Raw genomic sequence first — 23855 nt, 5'->3', positions numbered from 1 at the left:
GTGAGTTTGAGCCCGCGACTTTGGGCTTTGCAATGAAGTGTGGAGGCTGCTTGGGATTTTCTGTCCCCCCCTCTCTTTGCACCCCCTCCCCCCATAAATAAATAAATAAATAAATAAACAAACAAATAAACATTTTAAAAGTTCGATGCAAAGAAAGAGCCTTAGAGATACAGAGGAATTGGGATAAGTGGTCAGTCAATACTAAAAGAGAAACAAATCCTGGTCTAAATCTCTTAGCATGTAACACCTACAGCTGACCCGGGAAGAACACAGGTTAGAACTAGACAGGTTCACATACATGCAGATTTTTTTCTTTTTTTTCTTTCTTTCTTTCTTTTTTTTTTTTTTTTGGATAAACACAGTACAGTACTGTAAGCATATCGTCTCTTCCTTGTGATTTTCTTAATAACACTCTCCTCTCTAACTTACTTGATTGCAAGAATACAGTAAGTGATTACACATAAAATACATGCTAATCAACTGTTTATGTTATCACTAACACTTCTGGTCAGCAGTAGGCCCCGAGTAGTTAAGTTCCTGGGGAGTCAAAAGTTATACATGGATTTTCAACTGTGTGTATGTGGCAGAGGGAGGGTCTGTCCCCAACCCCCACCGTGTTCAAGGTCAACTGTTATAGGCACCGGAAGGAAGACTGGTCCCAAGGATAAAAATCCTGACACAGCTCGTGACAGCATGCCTCTCCAAAGTGATAAAATGAGAGAAAAAAGACCCTGCTGATCCATTCAGAAAGAGAAGTTTTCTCTCTCAAGAGAATAACTGGGTCCTGGAAGGAAATGGAGAACCACGGTGGTCCATTCAGGCTGCGGGAATCCCTTCTCTGTCTCCATGACTCCCGGGGCCTCCTCCGTGCTCCCCGGGGCCCGCAGGGGTTAGCGAGGTGTGGCAGCGCCTTACTCCGTTCTCCAGGCCCCAGGCCCGCCTCCCGTCCTCCCTGGGCTGCGCGTCCTTTCTGAGGCTGTGAGCGTACAGCTGTTCTGGGCACCGGGAGCCTCCAGCGGCGCCAGTGACGGCTTCCATCTGCTTTCCAGACTCCCACAAAGGGAGCTGTTCCAGGGCGGAGCTCCATGCCTACTACGTTTAGCTGTGGCACAACCACTCGGGCTCAATTCCCGGCTGATTGGCCTTAATGTGAAACCGAACCCCAACCCAAAGCATGTGCCCAAACACGCACCTGTTTGGACCCCCTTCCTTCTTAAAAATTTTTTTAATGTTTTTTATTTATTTTTGAGAGACAGAGAGAGACAATGCGAGCAGGAGAGGGTCAGAGAGAGGGGGAGATAGAGATTCTGAAGCAGGCTCCAGGCTTGTAGCTAGCTGTCAGCACAGAGCCAGACTGACGTGGGGATAGAACCCACGACCGTGAGATCAAGACGTGAGCCGAAGTCCGATGCTTAACTGACTGAACCACCCAGGCACCCCGCCCCCCTTTCTTTTTTAAACCTTAGTTGTTATACAGGCCAGCCTCCAGCCCCTGGACTGCCGAGTGATACTACTTTTAGTAAAGAAGAAAATAGTGATACGATAGGGTGACAACTGTGAACTCAGCCTCGAGAACTAAGCCTTCCTACTTGTGTGTCACTCGAACGGTGGTGGGCAAGCCCAGGGCGTTGCCTCTATCCGCCAGCATCGTGTCCCCGTCGCCGGCAGCCTGGTGACCTCCAGGCCCCCTGTGGCCTTCATCATGGCGCTTGGCGATGTTTCTTGGTCGCAACACTTGCAATTCTTCTTCTTCCAAGTTTATGTCATAGATTTCGCCTTCAAATTCGACGGACAAGGACCGCGTTTGCCGAGTGTGGACAAATCTGGGCTTGTACTCTGGAAATAAAAGAAGATCCGTTAATATAGACATCTAGGTGTAGTTGAAGAGGGAGGAAAATCACCACTAGGCTCAGCGAGCATGCTGGGAGGGGGCAAGTGGGGTGCCCTGCATAGTCCAGGGGCAGCGGAGCGGGGCGCTGCCGGCAGCCCGCTGGAATTCAGTCAGGAGTGGGCTCTTGTCCAGGCTCTGGCTCTGCACCGCAGCTCCTTTGGGCCTCAGCCCTTCATCCCTCCAGGGAGGGGGTAGGTTTGGGGACCTTCTAAGTTCCTGTCCACTTACGGCAGGCCGTGAACTTCCACACTGCATTTTCAACATGAACTGCTAAGGCAGTTTGTTCGGATAAAACTATACTCCCAATTATAGTATTAATAATAATACTGTCATTTATCGAGCTTTTGCTATGTCCCATCCACCTCATACTTATCTCTAATCCACCATCTTGGAAATATTATTGTAATCCATCCTTAATTTAAAAAAATGTATTCAATTGTCAGATAAGGCTCCTAAATTTGGTGCGATGATTCTTAAGGATGGGAACTCTGAGGCCACCTACACTTTGCAAGGTTACGTGGCTAACAGCTGTGGGAACCTGGGCACTAGTCTCTCGGATTCTACAGGCTACAGTCTCCCCGCCACATCGGGCTGCTTCTCCCAGAGGATATGCGCTCTCGACACCTCCTATTCGTACAAACGACAGAGGAACGCTCCAAGAAAAATTAAATTTTGAAAATGCTCTTATCAGCCAGCTGACTAGTGATCTCTGGCAGATGGACGTCAGGCCAGGGGGAGCCAGCATGTGTTCTGGTCACTCTCATCCACTGTCAAGGCTCATGGTGTGTTAGACAAGGGCTTTCACGAGCAAGCCCTGGCCCTTCCGTGTCAGATGCACTTCGGCTCCGAGGGGCACCTCACAGAGCCTTTCTCTCTCTGGCCTGATGCTAACATAGGAGGGAGAGAGGCACACAGGCCACAGAACCAGACGCACGCTCTCCACAGGGTGCCCCTATGGTGGCAGTTTCCAGAGGAGGAAACGCCTCTGTAAGAGCCAGCAGGCCACTGAGTGTGCTCAGGAACAACTCCTGTCCGCAAACACATGAGCTTCCGTGCGGTTTGAAAGGTGGCCCCAGACATCCCCACTTTGTGCTCAATTTGAACAACATCAGGGTCTGTGGTCACTGCTGTGGAGCCGCATCTAACCTCCTGGGAGAGAGGAGGCTGCCCCCACCTCCCAGCCCAGCGCTGGTGATCAGCGTCTGTTAAGGGAGGGTGTGGGGAACCTCTGTCCCTTGGTGGCTTTCCATTGGTATCTTTGTGTGAATTATTAAACCTGACATTTTCTCTCAGGGAGGAAAAAAATCTCCCAGATCAATCATTCTCAGCCTTTGGGTGATGGATTCCTTTAAGAATGTGTTGAAAGTTATATCCAAAAAAATGTGCACATGCACACAGAATATACTTATAATTTTGGATAAAATGTTAGAGGGCTCACGATCCCCTAAAGTGCATCTGTGGAGTCCAGGATAAAAAAGCCAATGCTAAGAGCTTCTATTCTAGTGATTGATTTGATTTCCTTATTTACACATGGGGGGCACCGGGCTGGCTCAGTCAGTAGAGCATGCGACTCTTGATCTTGGGGTGTGAGTTCAAACCCCACATTGGGCATGGAGCCTACTTTAAAAAAAAAAAAAAGCAAACCTCTATCTAATTTACTGCACAGTAATGAACTTAATGTTTCTTACTGAATTGCCACAGACATGAGCCACTTCTCATATTCAGCCACTAGATGGCACTAGACTCATTCTTTTACAGAAGGTGCCAGCCTGGGTTTTCATATCTGTGTAATCATAGGAATCTTATAGAGTTTCTAGAAAGATGCCAAGCATTGCTTTCCATACTGAATTTGACTAGACTGACCCTGCCAGCCAACAAGAGGAATTAAAAAAAATATTGTCCTAAAACAGATGTGCCTTTAAAAAAAGTATGTATGCTTTTTTTTATTAGTTAAATGCATACACAATGAAACCTTAAATTTTTATTTTCTCTCTCTCTCTTTTCCTAAAGCAGCTCAAGGAAGACTAATCAGGACATTAGCATTAATGTAAAATACACCTGACCTATACTCTACCCTCTGCCCTCGACCCCACTTGTACCCTGCAGAGCTCTTTGCTGTGCCTGCATATTTTGTGTCTGGTGTGTTTACTGAATATATTTTGGTTCTATGCTAAGTGAAAGTGTCCACATACCAAATTAGGTTTTGTATTTGGAACAGACCAATTATTTGCCTTTCACCCTAAAGCTATGCATTGAGAATATCTAAAATGTGGAAGAAGCAAGCCTTTTGCGGCTCTAATGTCCATTTGCAACGCGGTGGCCAGCCACTGAACCGGTCACTGCGTGCTGCTTACTCGGAGCGCCCTGGCTTCTCAGGAGCTGCCTCTGGCCCTTCCTCTGGCTCCTGCCGGCGCGGTAGCCGGACGCCCCGCAGCTGCACTCCTTGTCCTTGTCCTGGAAGCCACGAGAGTAGAGGTCGCGCGCGCTCTGGCGGACCGGGAGCAGGTCGCTGGGTCCTTTGCACTTGTGAATCCGGAGCTTGCCAGAGGTGTCCTCGATGCATTGCCACTTCTGCAAAAGCCAACGCGAGAGCGGTTTACCCCTCCTGCTCCAGGTGCTTCCTCTTAAGGACTGCTGCATCGGGTTTTGGAAGCCCGGGCAACCCGGATAGGCGGAGCCCAGGAAGGAAGGCAAGCTTTAAACTGACCCTGCAATGAGCCGACCCCTTGTGCTCTCGTTAGTCCCTTCACGGGAGGCAAAGCCAAATAACAATGAAATCATTGGAAATTAGAACCACCTCAATGGCACCAGAGCCCAAAATTGATATATAAATCCTCAGGATCCAGACTAAACAGTCTTGAGTGAAAACCTAAGAGGCCCTGAATTCGCCAAGCCGCAGAGCACAGCTGTCCTGGTTGTTTTCACCAGGCTCCTCTTTCTCTGGAAAAGCAAACCTGGCTGCTCTGTTCTCTGCTCCCGAATTTCTGACTCGTGCCAGGGAAGAGTGGCACAAGAGGAAGATGGAGAAGAGTGTGCCACAGAGCCCGCCAGCTCTCTCAGGGCCCGGACATTTGCAAACGTGTCCCCTTTTCTCTGGGCCCCTTCCTATCGTCCTCCAGACCCTGCGACCCAGCCAGGCAAGCGGCTCCTGCAGAGCTGCCCAGCGCCTTCCCCAGAGACACGCATGGGGGGGGCTGGCATCGGGTTTTCTCCATTGAGCCTTCTAGCAAGCCTGCTGCAGAGACCGCAGGCTTCATTCTAGATCAATAAGACACGGCACTGGGTCTCCATGTCCCTCCCACCCCCTGCCCAGGATTCTTGAACTTCAAGAATTTTGCCTGAAATAATATAGCACTTCGCCTTGGGGACATTTCATGGGATCCTCCATATCTTACTTAAGGACCTAATAACCTTCCTTTTACTTTTTATTTTCCCCTGGCTTCCTCCCTAAAACGATAATTTGGGAAGAACACTGACCTTGGTCTGAAGTTGACCGAAGTTGTGACAACACGCTGTCATGCAGTGTTATCAAACCTTTGTCTTTTTTCCCTTCCATCTATGAGTATCCCCTGCATACAATTATTGACGCTTTTCTTTAAAGGGACACATTTCTAAACAGTGGCCAAGGCAACAGCCCCTGTAAAATTATGTATTTGGTGTGCTGGTTACATATTTCAAAATACATATTAAAATAAATAATTATTAAATGAATGATGCTCTTTCCTGAACCACATAAAATGATCTCAACATACCCCCCCCCTTGTGTACCTGTAGCCATACTCTGGGTTACATTTTAATTTCAAAGTGAATTAATGGAAGGTAAAATTTAGTCAAGGGTCCTAGATGGCTTGGTTAGCAGACAAAATGGAGTTCAACCCACTGAGATACCACCTCACGCTGGGCATTGTAGCTAAAATGAACAAATCAGGAAACTACAGATGCTGGAAAGGATGTGGGGAAATGGAAACCCTCTTGCACTGTTGGCAGGAATGCAAAATGGTGCAGCCACTCTGGAAAACAGTGTGGAGGTTCCTCAAAACACTATCAACAGAACTCCCCTATGACCCAGCAATAGCACTGGTGGGGATTTACCCAAGGGATACAGAAGTGCTGATGCACAGGGGCACATGTACCCCAATGTTCATAGCAGCACTGTCAACAATAGCCAAATCATGTAAAGAACTTAAATGTCCATCAACTGATGAATGGATCAAGAAGATGTGGTTTATATATACAATGGAATACTACTTGGTAATGAGAAAGAATGAGATCATGCCATTTACAGCAATGTGGATGGAACCAGAAGGTATTATGCTGAGTGAAATGAGTCAGTCAGAGGAGGACAGATACCATGTTTTCACTCATATGAGGATCTTGAGAAACATAACAGAAGACCATGGGGGAGGGGAAGGGGAAAAATAGTTACAAACAGAGAGGGAGGGAGGCAAACTCCAAGAGACTCTTATGTTTTGTTTGTTTGTTTGTTTGTTTTAAATTTTTTTAATGTTTTATTTATTTTTGGGACAGAGAGAGAGAGAGAGAGAGAGAGAGCGCGAGAGCGAGTGAGCATGAGAGGGGGAGGGGCAGAGAGAGAAGGAGACACAGAACCGGAAGCAGGCTCCAGGCTCTGAGCTAACGGTCAGCACAGAGCCCGACGTGGGGCTCGAACCCAGGAACCGTGAGACCTGAGCCGAAGCCAGAAGCTGGAGGCTTAACCGACTGAGCCACCCACGTGCCCACCAAGAGACTCTTAAATACAGAAAACAAACTGAGGGTGATGGGGGGCTGTGGGGGAGAGGGGGAAGTGGATGCTGCGCATTGAGGAGGGCACTTGTTGGGATGAGCACTGGGTGTTATATCTAAGCGATAAACCACGGGAATCTACCCCTCAAACCAAAAGCACACTGTACACACTGTTTTTTGGCCAATTTGACAATAAATTATATTAGAAAAACAAAAACAAACATACAAACAAAAAAAAAACCCCAAATGGAGTGCGACCATTCACAATGGACCAAGGTACAGAGTCCCATTTTGTTTTCTCTTAATGGAGCCATGTGCCCTCAACAAGTGTTGAGTTGTCAGAGCTGCCTTTGAACTTGTACCAGATAGTCCCCAAATCCCAGGTCCATAGGGCTTGTTCTACGATCTTGCTTTACCCCCATACACCCTTGGTGCTACCAAATTCGGTGATTTCAAGCCATATCAGGTTACAATCTTCTTTTGTGGCTTGACCAGTGTATCCTGAATGTCCATCATCTCCATCTAGAGAAGCAGGTTCAAGGGACAGGGCAACTAACTCTATTTGCAATGCCATGAAAAGGCAACACAGACAAGCATGTTCAAGGACTAAGTTAGAGATAATTTAACTGAAAAACAAAAAGTGAAATCAACTTGATCAGGCACACAGGAGTTACATCAGATCAGTGGTTCTCACACATGGCTCGGCACTGGTAGTTTCAAAAGCTCCCCTGGTGATTCTAATGTGCAGTTGGGGTTAAGAACAACTGCTTTCAATTTGCAGCTGGAATCCATGGCAGGAGCAAAAGAGGTCTAAGTAGCTCAGATGGAGGAGCCTTTGGGAGGCATGTATGCATTTTGGGGCATGGATATGCAAAGGAAGCTGTGTCTAAAAATGCACTGATGTAATCAGTGCAGAAAATGACTCTCATTGAACACATGCACACTACCAGCTTGTCTATACTGGCAGGACTCTGTGTTCTCTGTAAGAGTAACCAGTTTTCCTTACTTTCTCTCCACAGGTAGCTGAAAAGTGATAGAACTTAGTCTTTGCAAATGCTTAGCTGGAAGCTGTGTGTGCTTGTTCTGTGGCTCTGCCATTCCATGTGGGGACCAGTGCTTTTTGAGCCTGGGTTTGTGGCATTTCCAGACACATCCAGTGAGCGTGAGGAGGTGCCATGACATTCTTGAAAAAGTCCTCAGAAACAGGTATACGATTCCATTAAGGAATAACTATATGCCCTATGGAATTTTTGCTGGTGAGAAGTGTCAGCAAAATCAACAATAACTTTTCATAGCTCCAGAAAGTTTGGTAATCAGTGGCGCTAGAGTGTCAGTCTAGATCTGTATTTGTCCTAAATGCCAATGGTTTAAGACTTATCCATCTATCTGTGTAATTGCTAACTCAAGCATTCAAAAATGAGGAATTCACTACTTAGGTCCAAAGGTGGCAAAACAAGAGGCTAGTGGATCTGCAGCCTAGTAGAAGCCTGAGAAGTACGCCATTTTCTACGAGACAGAAAAACATGGTTGTCTTTATTCTTGTATGGCCTTGTGTTTTTTGTGGTTTGAATTTATACCTATTTCCGTATAAATACTAATTTAAAACACATAACCACATTAAAAACCTTCCTTAGCTTTGTAGCATTAACACAGTAAAAAAAATTCTGCCTTCTCCTTGGTCTGGAAGAGCTGAATGTACAGGTAGATTCTGATGGAACAGAAAGCAGAGACAGACTGTTGAGTGATGTGGACAATTTGGAATCTAATCTTCATTTTCCCATTAGCCAAATTCCTTGCTAATGTCCTATGGAGCAGAGATGAAGAGAAAGACTGTTTCTTTCCTGAGAGATGAATTTAACCACACCTAAGGTCTGGTACCATCCTGGGCACTGATGACGTATCATACAAATCAAATATGCATACATATATGTATGCGCGTGTACACACACACGCACATGCACCCACATAAACTAGAGATATACATACGCCTACACACATTCCTGTATAAAACAAGGGCCATGGTGAAAAATGTCAGTTATTTTCTATACCATGGACCCTCTGAACAAGCCATAGACCCTATTAGATGGAGGATTAGCTAGAGGCTTTCAAACTTCTCTTAGTGGCAAGCGTACCAGGAATTTTAATGAAATGTAATTACCATGTATTTGCCACAGTCATTTTAGTGTCCAATATCGTGATAATTTTTATGGCTGAGCAATAAAACCTTGAATAACTGCTACTACCATGGTCATCATAGAGAGGCTATAGAGGGCAGTGAAGGAAAAGAACTTTCAGAGAATTGCACCGAAACTCACACCACAAGCCACTTAAATGCTCAAAATAACGAGGAGATGGTTTTGCAACGCATAAGAGCTTCCGGAATCAGATGGGAGCATGAACTCAGGGAGGCATCTGCTAATAAGACACAGTCAGCCTCAGAAACCAGCTTTGTTACCCTACCCCCCCCCCCCCGCCTCCGTGCAGATATACAGACATCAAACTGTCTCCCTCTTATCTACTCTCTTGAAGTTTATCAGTAAATCAGTTAACTGCCAAATCCAATGGTCTCCATCTTCCCTGACCACTCACCCCTCCTATAAATTCCTTTGCCACTGTGTGGGACCTTGTTTCAACATTTCTCCCGCCTCTCTAGCTCTGTCTGTGCCAATCATTCAACATACATCCATCCCACAAATATTTCTGCACACGTTCTGTGGGTGAGAGACTAGATAAGACTATGTAAATAATTTTGTAGGTTATGCTGATTTCATTTTAGCCTTTCCAGCCACACTGGAATTTGAAATTAAAGGCAAGGACTGTGTCTCATACCCCTGAGTTATTCCCTGAAGTTAGCTCAGCATCAAATGACTCTGTTTAGTAATTATGTCTTCGTATTTTTTGATTGATTATATACACTTGTATATAATAACACATAATTGAGAAGGATGGCTATTTTGGTATAAGGATTCATGTGGGGTGCAGCTGGCTTGGTGGGATCCAATCTAACGAGAAATATGACAAAATGCCATTCAAACAATTCCCTTCAACACTGTCTTTATCACCATCATTATTACCGTCTAGGGAACTCTTACTTGATGCTGGTCTAGAACATTTTATGTGAATTTACTCACTTAGTCATTATGACAACCCAAAGCACTACCATAATTCATCCATTGCACTAGGATTCTGTAGTAGTGAAGACCACCTACATGCTACCTGGGACTTGAGAGGGCATTTTATATCCCTATTGATGTGACTCAGTGGCACAAGTCTGGACTTTCAAGCTAGAAAACTCTGGATTTGATGATCAGCATTATCTCATTGCTATGTGTCCTTGAGCCAGTCAGCTACACACTCTAAGTGTCATGAGTATTAGAACTCACCTCTCAAGCAGCAAGAACTCAGTACATGGCAGGCACTCTCAACAAAGGCAGTAGATGTTGTTGTTATTATTATCGTTATTATTTCCCAACCCTCCCCTCCACCGCACACGTAAGTTTATTACTTAAAGAATTTGGTCTTAGGCAAACTTCATGAAAGGTAGACATTTTCGATGGAGATAAGTATTGGGTTAGGGATGGATGTGAAGACCTCGATTTTAATTTTCTTTTGCTGCTAACTCTATGGCCTTGAGTATATTACAGAATCTCTTTGTTCTTCCAGATTCCACATCTGGTAAAATAATACTTGTTCCTCCTAGCCTCAAGGATATGTCATGAGAATAAATTGTTTTTGGAGTTCTCAAAAAGAGATGCACCATATAAATCCAGAGCAATGCTATTATAATTGACCTTTAACAATGGTTAGCCAATCCTTGGGCAAGTTCATGTTTCCTGCTTGTAAATTATATATGATACAGTAATTATTATTTAGTGGGGAGACTGTGGCTTTGAATCACACAGATCTTGGTTTGAACTCAGACTTGTCACACTTCCAGCTGTGTGACTTTGGTCAAGTTACTTTCCCATCTGAGCTTTTGTCTCCTTATATTTAAAATGAAACTAAGATCTCTTCTATAGTATAATTTTCAGGTATAAAATGTTCTGTGTAAAATGCCTAGCATAATATTTGATGAAGATAGAACTCTGCCTACTGTCCTTTCTTGATATAACCACTAGATAATCATGATACTTTCTACATTTTTAAAAAAAATTTTTAATGTTTTTTATTTTATTTTTGAGAGAGAGAGAGAGAGACAGCGCAAGCAGGGGAGGGTCAGAGAGAGAGGGAGACACAGAATCTGAAGCAGGCTCCAGGCTCTGAGCTAGCTGTCAGCACAGAGCTTGATGCGGGGCTCAAACCCAGGAACATGAGATCATGACCTGAGCTGAAGTCGGATGCTTAACCAACTGAGCCACCCAGGCACCCCGCTTTCTACATTTTCAATGGCATATATTTCTCAGATTGGTCAAGAATGTTTTATATTCTTATTTATGCCCATTTATGTCCATTTTCATGAGTAAGAAACAAAAGTTTTGGCTACAACTTTTTCAAAGGTACACCACAACGAAAGCTTAATTTTACACACACACACACACACACACACACACACACATTACTTTTCCATTATTATATATCTTATTATGTGGATTTGGTCATATTGCCGGTCAAATCATGTTCTCTGAAATGTAACAACCATATAGTAATTTTCGGATAACCTGATTATCCTTTAGGCCAGTATACACCATATAAACATCCTGGTTCAAATTGTTACTCAGCTGAAACCACTGTCCAATTTTCTCACCAGTACCAAGTAGAGTTACTTATGCTGAGGAGTTTCCTCCTCTTTTCTTTGAGATGGGGTGAGTTGGGATAGGAGGGAAAGTGGGAAGGAGAGAGAGGCAGCAGAAAATGTTTCCTTCTTTAGATTTTAATCTGGGTGATTAAAGACAACAATGAAATGTCGGAGGAAGTATTGTTCTTGCAGTTTGGGGCTAAGGAAAGTTGGTAAACTGACCTTGGCCAACAAGTGATAGACAGTATTTATTGAGTGCTTATTATGTGCCAGGTACGGGTTCAAATGCTTCGTACACTTAACTCCTATAATCTTTACAGTAATTTACCTCCTCATATAATCTTTACTATTATGATGCCCATTTTAGAGATGAAGAAACTAAGGCAGAGTTAGGTTATGCAACTTGCCTGTGGTCACATACGAAGCAAGCAGTGGACTCAGGGTGGTGCAATCCCAATTGAGTGGGACCCTAATAAAAAAAGAATGGTTTGGGCAGAATGTGAGGCTTTTGGTGAGCCTCAGCTGAGAAAGTGACACTTGGGAAGGCAGAAGGTTGCAGCTAAGAGACAGGGAGGCGGGCTCCTGACCAGAGAGGGCCGTGTTAGGGAGCAGCGGGAAACAAGAGCGTACATTCAATAGGGTGTGGCTACATTAGGTATTTTATAAGCAAAACATTCTTATGTTTGTGTTTTTCTGACTCGTTTGGAACATCATTAAATATGGGTTTGACATTTAAGCCTGTGGTTTGTATTTTGAAAATTGCACAAAAGCCAAACCATCTAGATACACAATTCAGACATGTCCTTCAGTGCAGGTTGAAGAGGGGAGGAGGCCAGTTCTCAAGGCTGGGCGGTCCGTGATGAGCCCTGCGCACACAAGTGTTCAGCCAGAGGGGGCCTGTCCCTCTGGACTCAGGAGCTCCGCAGGGAGTGGCTCTGAGCTGCGCTGTTAACCAGGGCTCAGTGAGAGTCTGGAAACAGGCTGTCAGTTTCTGGCAAACTAGCCAGATCTTACTGGTAAGTGCCTTTTGTTTCTGCCCTGCAGCTGGTCACCAAGGGTCGAAGGCTCTGTGGTCAGAGGGATAATTTGGGGGATGAAAACCCAGATCCTGGAGCTAAACCAGTCCATTCAACAGCCTGCATTCTAATTTCCCAAATGGTATCAGCTTGCTTGCCCTGGGGTTCTTTGATAACTTTAAACAAATCTTTGATTTCATATTGATACAATAGTAGAGAGGCAAACAAAATTAAAAGTTGCTGGAGTTTAATAATTCACAAAAGGACATGAAATGTGCTTTATAAAAAACAAACTGTTTTTTTCAAATGACAGAATCTATGAAATGTACTTTGAAATGGAATGCCTAGGGAATTTCTCTCATGTAACTCCTACTGAAGGAGTCAATCACTGTATCTGGAAGAAGCCAAAAACAGTAACACTTACCTGACGTTGTGAGTGATTCTCAATCCTAGATACTCACAGGAATCACCTAGGAGCTTGAAAAAAAAATCACTGATGTCTGGGTCTCATCCCCAGAGGGTCTGTTTTACTTTGTCTGGAGTGAAGCTTGAACATCAGCATGTGGAAAGCTGCCCACGTGATTCTAGTTGTGCAGTCCTGCGTGGGACAGTCCGAGATGCTGGGAGTGGGTCCTAAGCCCGTGCCATCAGCTGGGCAAGCGCCACGTACAATTTCAAAGAGAAAATCTACTGTGCTACATTTTTGTAGAGGCAGCATGTTCTGGGGAAAAAAGCTTGAACATAAGAGTTGCAAGTACTGACATCAGGGAGGTAGCTGAAGTTTTCTGGATTGAAATTTCCTTATTAGGAAAAGGATTTCATTCAACTGGAATATTTCTAAGACTCCTTCCAACTTTCACATTCTCGGATTCTAGATCTCTGGTTCATAACTTTGTTAAAAAATACAGATGCCTTGACTTCCCCTCTAGATACATCAGTCTGATTGGTCTAGGGGGACGCTATACGTCGATATTTTCAAAAGCTGTTCAGGTGATTCTACAATGCAAGCAGAACTGAGCATCACTGATGTGTGGTCTTTGTTGAGCCAACATCTTTTCAGAAAGAAGTTGAGATCTGCACGTGTGTGTGTGTAGTGTAGTGTATCATACATAAATTTGTACCTAATGTGCTTGGGGGTGTAATGCCAGCTGAGAGGGTGGTGGGGATTCATACTCAGCCTCATATTAATCCAAAAACACAGAAGTAATGCAAACACATATGTCCACGCTGCCTTAATTAGTCCCTGCTGGTTGCTCTGTTCACAAAGTGAAGAAGTATTGCCAAATGTCTGGGATTCCAGCCCATTTTAATTCTCTGTTGGCTTTGTAGGAATGAAAACAGCAGGTAAGATGGCCTGGAACGGGAATAGCACCCAACACGTCGCCTTCCAGTTCATCTAGGACTTAACATATATGATATCACTGGATCCTCATGAGCCCGAGATTAATTTCCCTCACTTTAGGGATAAAAAACCTGAGACTCTTAAGAATCTTGTCCCAGAACACACAACTAAAAAGAAGTGGATGCCAATATTCTAAGCCAAACTTTTTGATGCCATATTTCTCTGTTTTTCATTTACCAACTTCATGCATTCACGTTGACTCTGACAAACAATCCTCAGGTGACCAGCAATGGGGGTGTCGTGGGAGAGGGGGAGTTCGTGCTCTCTTCGGGGGTGAAAAGTGAAAAGAATGCGGCTGACAGCGTGGGTATTTCCTTTATATCTCACACAGAGTCAAACCAAAGACAAGACTGCGTTGTGTTTTGAATGCAGGCCGTTGACCTTGGTCAGAGAAGGAGACGCAGGGCACAGGCCAGGAGTGAAATCAGTGTCAAGAGAAGAGAGTCCTGGCAAGTTAGTTCTGGCCTCAGTGGATGCCTGGACCCAGAACAATACAGTCTCATTATTCTGGACTTACTCCCCTCCCCTCTTTTTATTGTCACTGATATTGTAACTAAAAAGAAAATCTTCAAAGTAGCCAGAGGGGAAAAGCAAAAGGCCAAAATATGAAGATTCTCTAAACACAACAGAGCTACTGGGTTGACTCACAGATTCGAGAACCATCTGGAAGAGGATCAAGATTTTCCAGAAGTTCTCAGATTCTTAAGCCATGGTTTGAGCGTCACCTAGAGAAAGAAATCATCTGCGGTACAGTGTAATTCTCCATTCTCATAATTCAGGCACTTCTAAGAGAAATCGTGGCTAACATTTTTATATATCCACATGATACAATCTAAATTCAGACTAATTCACATAGAAATCAAGCAGCAGAGGAAAATCCCAGGGAGCTAGATATTAAAGCATTTCATGCGGGCAAAAACAAGTTTAGAAAAACATGACAAAGCAAAGTGAAGTTTTGAGCACAGTTAGCATTCAGCGCAAGAGTGCGGGCTCCCATCAAAGGGCCCTAGTCCGGTTTATACTACATTTGCCCTTTAAAACCGGCATTAAAATTTCAGGGTAAGCCATATGGTAGGTTTGCAAAACTGCATACTGAAAGGTAGGGAGTGTGCCTTATTCTCAATGGGCTATAACGCTCTCCGCTTAGAGGGCTAAAATGGTAACAAAAATCACCAATTTGCATGAGATATATTTAACGCTGAACATTTCCAACTCCTGAATAAAAGTAAATTAGTCTATTGAGGCTGGCTCATAAAAATCATTTCAGAGCCACAAAACAATTCTGAGGTTTTAGTCATAATAATACTTAGAGCTTCCTTAAGAAGGATTTGAAGACATCAAATTAAAATATAATGAATAAGTCTAAGCTTCTCCACTAAACACTTGAAAATAAAGACTTCCTGGAGTACTATGAAGGCCTGGTTTTATCCCTTCCTTCAACAACCTCTTTCCCATTTTTTTCTGTTTCAAAGGAATCCCTGAGCACAAAAAGGCATGAGAAAATGCAGAAGGTATGAGGATCAAGCTGTATATTGTGAAGGTCTGTTCAATAAGCTAGATGCCACATCACAAGTGTAAATGTATGATGCCTTACATTTATGAGGCCATTTCAATAACTGGACTATCAATTTTGTGCCTGATATTGTGAACTGGTATTGGCCAGTTGCATGGGTATCTAGAGGTTAAAAAGTTGAAAAGAAAAAAGATGCATGAAAGACTTGAACTTCTCTCTGCCTAGTTAATACAACTTACATTGGAAGGCAGCAAGTGGCTGGAGCTTTTGAATCTTACAACTCATTTGGATCCCAGCTCTGCACTCTCTGGCTGCCCATTTGTAAGTGGGGACAACAATGCCTACCTCACTGGATGAATATGAGGATTAAACTGAGCTCATATATAGAAAACTCCATATACAGTGCTTCCTATAGGACAAATGAGTGACAACCATTAGTTTTCACTTTCCTTCCATTTGGTTCTAAGTTGCAATGACTCAGGCAGAAATGCAGCTACTCTCTTATGATGACACAACACTTCTTTTATGTAGCACTGATGTTAATCAAAAGTGTTTAAAATAGTTACAGGGTTGGGGTGCCTGGGTGACCCAGTCCGTTAAACGTCCGGCTTCGGCTCAGGTCATGATCTCACAGTTTGTGGGTTCGAGCCCCGCGTCGGGCTCTGTGCTGACAGCTCAAAGCCTGGAACCCGCTTCTGATTCTGTGTCTCCCTGTCTCTCTGCCTCTCCCCTGCTCATGCTCTGTCTGTCTCTGTCTCACAAAATGAATAAACATCAAAAAAAAATGTTTTTAAAATAATTTGTGTGCAGGGCACCCAGGTGGGCTCAGTTGGTTAAGTGTCCTACTCTTGATTTTGGCTCAGGTCATGATCTGACAGTCTGTGAGATCGAGCCCGGCATCAGGCTTTGCACTGACAGTGTGGAGCCTGCTTGGGGTTCTCTCTTTCCTTCTCTCTCTGCTATTCCCCAGCACACATGCTCTTTCTCTTGCAAAATAAATAAACATTTAAAAAAGTTTGTGTTCATATGTTTTCACTTTCCTTAGAAACAGGTCTGTGTTAATTCAGGTCTGTGTTAATTCATTTCGTGGTATTTCTTTAGTTCTTATTGCTCATAGTTGGTGTTGTGGGTAGCCCTGAATTCTACACAATACTTTTATTAATGGTTGATGTCAGCAACTCTGTGAGCAGAGGCAGAAACGTGAACAAACACAATATGGCTTCCGTTTTCGTTCCCCAATCTTGGTCCTCGATGCTGTCTTACTCTGCAGGTTGGATGACACCTGGCTTTAGTACGGGACGGGAAGGTCCCATCATGTCTCTTGCGTGGCTCACTGTCCAGAGGCTCAGCATTTGCCTGTGATCTTGACTAAGTAGCCTCTTGGCCCTTCTCGATAACCAGTTAACAGGGGCCCAAGTGGTGTTGGCTTCTCCTCCGATGGAACATGCTCCCGACCTTTCTAGGCTGACTGGCCATTGCACATGTCTGACATGTTGAACTGGTGTTGGCTGGTTGGGTGGACATCTCGCACTCTCTGAGGGCACCGTGTTTTGTCGCTGGAGAGGGCCAAGCTGGGAAGAGGAGGGCCAGCTTAGACCAGTGAGATATTTCTGTCAGAGGGGAGCTGTCACAGTGAGCACTCCATGGCCTATCAAAAGCTTATTTATCCATAAATGTACAGTATTTTATATGTTGAAAAATTTAAAATTAGAAATGAAGAAGTATGTGACTTGTGGTGAAACAAGTGGCGCTGGGCGCCTGGGCGGCTCAGTCGGTTGAGCGTCCGGCTTCGGCTCCGGACATGATCTCATGGTTCCTGAGTTCGAGCCTGATGGTGGGCTCGGTGCTGACAGCTCAGAGCCTGGAGCTGCTTCGGATTCTGCGTCTCCCTCTCACTCTGCCCCTCCCCTGCTTATGCTCTGTCTGTCTCTCTGTCTTTCAAAAATAAATAAACATTAAAAAAAAAGAAAGAAAAAGCCAGACTGCATCACTCACCTGCCCAGGCTGTTCACAGGCCGTCTGGTACCTGGCCTGCTGGCACAGTTCCTTGACCCTCTCATATTTGGGCAAGTGATTTGACTGTTGGATATTCTTGCTGGATTCTTCTTTCTTACGTAGAAATTTCCTTTGATAGAAAAGAAAAATTTTCTTATGGGAGAAACGATCTGAATCATCTTTCCATTATCATGTGCCTTTTCTCTTTTTCTCCCCTGTGACATGGCTACACAATCTTCAAATGGCATGACATAGATGTTAGGATCTTGGTCATAGGAGCTCAGCATTTGCTGAGTCCTCTGTGAAAACTAGAAGCTGGGTGCTTATGAAGAATCATTCTCTCCCGAAAGCATTAATTTCAAAACTCTGGGGGTAAATGTTTAGCTGTACATTTATACAAACGCTTTTCTTTCAATGCATGGAAAAAAACAAGACAATGAGGATCATGAATCAAATGGGGAATTCCAGAAGGGACTCTGGAAATTACAATTTCATATATTTGAAACTAGAAAAGGCACATAAGGAAAGGAAGGAGAAAGGTGAGGGCCAGGCATGACTTGGGGAGGAGGGCTGAGAAAGTCAATCGACTGGTCTGATTTGGAGCCGCGGCTGAGAAATGCAACTGTAAGTGCTTTGGTCCTATTATATGAGAGGTTATGTTTTATAGTTCTGATGCAACAATCATGATTGTGCCGGCCAGTGGAGAATGAGTAGCAAACCATCCAATCTTGTGACTAGGGTTACAAAATCTGCATGCTTAGTAAACCGGAATAAGAGAAAAAAAAAAAACAAAAAAAAAAACCCCAGCAGGGAGAGCTGCCCACTAGGACTGGTTCCCAGAAGCACCCCAGGAACCAATAATTACCCTCTTTCCACGAGGAATGTATCACGCCAAATTCTGGCTTTCTTGTTTGTTCGAAACCTGAAAGCAAAATAATAATATTTACTGTTGGCATCTGGACGTTTTTCCAAATGGTTTTGCACTAACAGTTTATTTAAAGAAACGCCTCACTTCCCACAGACCACGACTGCATCTCGATCAATATGCTGCTATTCACAGACAGCAGGGAAATCCTCAGCTTAGGGTGGTTCTCCTGGGCACAGCATATTCTGCCTCCGTTTCTTTCAGCTGCTGTCTGGCTCCAGGTGTCCGTGAGGTTGGGGCTGGCAGATGGAAAGCAAATTGACGCACCTGTTACCTGGCTTTTCCAGGTCCAGAAGTTTAAGGACAGACTTGCCATCCACATCGGGGGGTGTGTCGAGCCCAGCAATATCCAGGATCGTGGGGGCCAAGTCGATGTTGAGAACGATCTGTGGGACTCTGCAAAGGGACAGATGGTCACCCCTCATACCTAACACCCATGGCAGCGGCACTTAGGGCCACCTTCTCCACACTGAGGTTCACTAGCCTTTAATCTTCTCCCCCTCTTTCTTAGTCTTTCACACATAAAACCTTTTAACTTAGATCAGACATAATAACATTCTTCAAAGGAAGCCTTCTACTACCATCCCCTTCTCCCAGGATGCAGTGCGATGTAGCGGCAGGAGAGGCACACAGGTGAGATTCAGGAGCCAGGGCTCCGGGCCCCAAGGCCACCGCTTCCAGCACCCGGAATTCTGCGAGAGGCACTTATCCTCCCTCCGAGCTCCTTCCTTGTGAGATCGGCAGCCCGGGCTAGACGTTCCTTAAGGTCATTCCAGAGTTTGAGTTCTACTTGCATTCTTTTCTTTTATTCTTTCCATAAGTGTTTTAAGCACATGATCTCATTTTACATAGAACATCTCATGTGACCAGCAGGACATGTAAAGCCCATTTTAAAATGGGAAGATAGAGATGCAGAGGGAGGCAGAAATAGGACTCCAGGCCTTTAAGTCTTTTTTTCTTCTAAATGAATATCATGTTTTTTAAAATTTTATTTTCTTTCTAATTTGACAATAAATTATATTCACAAAAAATAAAAATAAAATTTTGTTTTCTTTAGAAAATGTTCTTTACTAATAAGTTTTAAAAAACCCCTAAAGTCAAGCCCGGGGGGTGCCTGGGTGGCCTAGTGGGTTAAGCCACTTTTGACTTTGGCTCAGGTCATGATCGCACAGTTCACTTTTAAAATTGTTTTTTCAACATTTATTTATTTTCAAGAGACAGGGACAGAGCACAAGCAGGGTAGGAGCCGAGAGAGAGGGACAGAATTCGAAGCAGGCTCCAGGCTCCAAGCTGTCAGCGCAGAGTCCGATGTGGGGCTTGAACTCATGAACCATAAGATCATGACCTGAGCTGAAGTTGGACACTTAACCTACTGAGACACCCAGGTGATCCTCTCCCTCGCCTTTTTAAGTTTATTTATTTATTTTGAGAGAGACAGAGACAGTGTGAGCCAGGGAGGGGCGGAGAATAAGAGCGGGAGAGAGAGAATCCCAAGCAGGCTCTGTGCTGTCAGAGCACAGAGCCTGACCCGGGACTCGAACCCATGAAACTGTGAAATCATGACCTGAGCCAAAACTAAGGCCCAGATGCTTAACTGAGTAGCCGTCCTGGTGCCCTGATCACACAAATTTGTGAGATCAAGCCCTGCATCAGGCTCTCTGCTGAAAGCGTGGAGCCTGCTTGGGCTTTTCTCTCTCTCCTTCTCCCACTCATACTATCTCTGTTTCTCTCAGAATAAATATATAAACTTAAAAATAAAGGCAGGCAGTGGTTATTATTATTATTATTTTTAAAGATTGTGTATCTCTGATTCAGAGAGGGTACAGATGATGTCCTTAACGATCACATTCTGTGTCCGTGTACACATCCCATGTGACATGCAATCTGGGCCATTTGACAGAGTTAATCATTGATAGTTACTTTTCCTTTCTCTTTAAGCAGTATACCTTAGTTAATTTAACATGCTGTAGGAGAGAAAAGGTTTTCATATTCTAAACTACTAACCTACACATATCCTTTTCTGTTTTGGATGAAAAGAAACCAGACCCTGAGATCCGTGATCAAATTATCTTAGATATACATGAGCCACGACAGCTGAGCTGAATGTTACAAGCAGAGAAATACGTACATTGATCCTGGCTCCACACTTGGACCACGAATAAAGAAAGGCACGCGGATATCAAAGTCGTATGGCATGGATTTCCCCTTGACCAGTCCAAACTGCCCAATATGGTAGCCGTGGTCGGCCGTGTAAATGATGTACGTGTTCTCCAGCTCCCCCGTTTCCACAAGCATATTATACAACTGAAATACAACAAAGACAAGATATGAAGATGACAATAGTGTTGTCATGATTTCTCCCAAATGTCTTCCCCATTAATTGTTAAAGGCAAGAGTTACTCTAGCAAGACCAAGAAACCTGATCACTACCTACATTTTCAAGTGGCTTATAATTCTGGAGGGAAAAAGTATAATAATAGAGTTGAAGTGTAATTTTTTGAATCTGGCACATTCTTCTTAAAGATTCTGTGCACCTGTTTAAATAAAAAACACTCCACAAAACAGCCTCTATCACTGCACATAAATTTTACATTGAAAAATCCATTGTTAAATTTTTTCATCACTCTTATATGATTATCAAATGTTAAAAACAGGCTGCTTCTGGGCCTGATCCAACTAGATCCAGTCTCTAGGCAAGTGTTATTTGGCTTATGCTGGCTTTTTAAAATTCTGGACATTTCACTTAAAATGTTTGTATTTCTGGCTCCCTAAGAGAAATCAGAAGACCTCATGCCAATGGATCTACCTTTCTACATGGTGAAAACTAGCTGGAGCTGGGTGGTTCCTTCCTGTTATAGACATTTAAAGTTCACTATAACCCCCACCATTCCCTACTGCTTTAGACAAGACCCGCTTTAGGTATTTACATTATTTGCTGAAGGTATTTGTGAATGTAGCCCTTGATTTACGGTATCTCATCTTTGCCACTGGCTCTAAAGGCAGCGGCCTGGAAAGTTAATAGAGGGGGTCAAGATAAGGGAGAGGAGGGCAGATAAAATCACTGAACACTTAAGCATATTTTCTCTCTCTCTGTCTCTCCCCTCCCCAAAAGCAACAACAACGAAACAAAAACAAAATTGGCAAGAATGGGTCCACACAAAGGAAGCTGGACCAAAATCTAACAGCGAGGCAAACTGGGACACTTACCCTTTCCACAGAATCATCTACTGACATCAAAGTCTGAAGCCTTTTGCGATGTAGAACGTTTGTAAATTCCATGTGGATGGGCAGCATGGGCCCCGTGTACTGCATAATCCAGTGCTTATCCATATTTGGTGCATAGTTATAACTAGGGGTTCTGAAAAGATCCAGAGAGGATTCTTACTATACATATTTTTAGTCATTTGGAGAAATATTTCAAGTTAAAATTTGTGAAACAATCATTTCAGAAACGTAATTTAGGCATTGCTAAAGTTTTTTTTCTCTCCCATGTATCTTCTATGTTTATAGGAAGAGCTAAAATCTTCACCCCCCCCCCCGCCCCCGCCCGCCAAAGAGCACACATCCTCTAAAGGCATGTGGATTCAAACTTATAAAACCAAGACCGGCAGCTAAAAAGGTAATTAGTGCAACTTCATTTGGATTCACTGAATAAAATGTGTAAAATCACATCAAGATGATCGTGGTATTGTAACATCTATAGATAAAAGTCAGTAATACAGAAGGTAATGTATTCATGTTAAGTCATATAATTTTCTTGCTAATTGGGCTATTAGATATAGTCACAAATATGTGGAATAATAATGAATCATAATTTCAATCTATTTTTTCTCTTGAGTTTACTGGGCTATTTATATCTTGTCTCTATGAGTTTTTCTCCTTCCTATCCTTATACATAGATAGCATTAATTTAATTGGATTTGCTAGAATTATAACCTACTCTACTTCTGCAATATAAATGCTTATCAATAAAGCTATTCTTTTAATAGAAAAATCAATATAGGTACAGAGCACAATTTTTCTTAACTACAAGGTGGTGGGTCCTATTACTTTTGAACATCTTGGTTCAAGCTTCTATTTAAATTATTGCAGAAACCCAAGTGGTGTTCTATACATTCCTTTGGGGACCCACAAAATATGTCACCTTGTTGATATTGAACCCAAATCCCTTGGCCATTAGATGCTGCCACTTTGTATTCCCAAAGTACATATCTGTACAAGAGTAATTCTCCCACTGCCAGTTGTGTGTTTATAGAATACCTCTCCACCACACTACAACGTACTGGAACCTTCTCCTTAGATGTTATTAATATTAGAGTTGTTTGCCTTAAAGTTGTTTAATATTAAAAACTTAGTATTTACCATGTGTTGGGTATTGCATTGTTTTGTATACCTTAACTGATTTAATTATCTCTGTTGTTCTTGGAAAGAGGTTTATCATTTCCATTTTACAGTTGAGAAAACTGAAGCTTAACTAAGTTAAACAATTATCTGAGATAAGCAAAGCCGTCAGGTGGCATATCCTGGACTTTATTCCAGAGCCCACTTACTCTAACAAAATGAAAGAAAAGTGAAGTGCGGAGTGCTTCCTACATCTGAGGCTGCTTTTCATATGAACCCCAACTTTAACGTGACCGGTCTCACAGAACCAGTAACGATCTATGTTGGTTGAGAAAGCTGGCAGCCACTCTGCGCTCTGGGGAGGGTCCTCGCAGTGAACAATTGTGGATATGACAAGCAGAGATGGCCTTCTGCCATGATGTACATCATAAAACCAGAGCAACAGTCGCTGTGAGCTTGGTGACATCAGGGATACAGACACGTGCCCCTCTGGTTTTCTGTGGTATAAATTTCCCTTGGGGTAAACCTGGAGTTTCTGGGATACGGGCTTATATACTGAGTTGTATAAATGCTGTCTGTTACAATACATTTTCTTCTGCCAGGGGATTTGCAGAACTTCTCTTTCAATAGTTGAAAATATTGTTTTGGTACCAGGGGTCTTCTTGGCACAAAAAGTTACCCTGATGATCAGTACAGATGCCGGTTAACTAGCAGAGTTACAATAGCACAAATACCAATATAACGGAAGACACTGTACCTAAAATTGTATAAATTGTGCTCAGTAGTTTAAGTTAACTCCCTTTAAAAAATGTTTTTAATGCTTTATTTATTTTTGAGAGAGAGAGAGAGAGACAGAATGTGAGCGGGGTCGGGGCGGGGGGGCAGTGGTGAGAGAGAGAGAGAAACAGAATCTGAAGACAGGCTCCAGGCTCTGAGCTAGCTCTCAGCACAGAGCCTGATGCAGGGGTCGAACCCAGGGATCGTGAGATCATGACCTGAGCCGAAGCTGGACGCTCAACCGAATGAGCCATCCAGGCGCCCCAGTCAACTCCCTTTTAAAGGGACAGATTTGCAGAGTAGAAAAAGCAGGTGTGGTTCAATTTGCTCATCTGTAAATAGAGATAATAGTCCCTTTCATAAAAAGTTCTTTTGAGAAATAACAAATCTATCTATCTATCTCACCTAAAAGTGCTTAGTGCAGAGGCACTTGAGTTTCCTACATAAGCCAATAAATAAGTACATTCTATATAAGCGTCTAGGTTGAGAAAATCCTGTCGCATTAAAAACAAAAGAC

At 43.5% G+C, this 23855-nt stretch overlaps 1 protein-coding gene across 5 annotated transcripts in view; it reads right to left on the bottom strand.

The window, feature by feature from the left end:
* The window catches only part of SULF1 (sulfatase 1), a 174913-nt gene that overhangs the window by 26028 nt on the left and 125030 nt on the right, over positions 1-23855 (bottom strand). For all 5 annotated transcript variants that reach the window (XM_029923229.1, XM_029923231.1, XM_029923234.1 and 2 more), the window contains 7 exons: positions 21428-21578; positions 20349-20524; positions 18488-18616; positions 18161-18217; positions 17296-17425; positions 4246-4462; positions 1590-1836 (listed from right to left, as the gene is read on the bottom strand). In XM_029923229.1, coding sequence (XP_029779089.1) covers positions 1590-1836; positions 4246-4462; positions 17296-17425; positions 18161-18217; positions 18488-18616; positions 20349-20524; positions 21428-21578 — 1107 coding nt within the window. The remainder of the gene's footprint in view (positions 1-1589; positions 1837-4245; positions 4463-17295; positions 17426-18160; positions 18218-18487; positions 18617-20348; positions 20525-21427; positions 21579-23855) is intronic.

Source organism: Suricata suricatta, chromosome 15, assembly GCF_006229205.1.
Source record: "Suricata suricatta isolate VVHF042 chromosome 15, meerkat_22Aug2017_6uvM2_HiC, whole genome shotgun sequence".
Lineage (NCBI taxonomy): Eukaryota > Metazoa > Chordata > Mammalia > Carnivora > Herpestidae > Suricata > Suricata suricatta.
The sequence above is the reverse complement of the archived record's forward strand: the minus strand, read 5'-3'. Positions and strand labels throughout refer to the sequence as shown.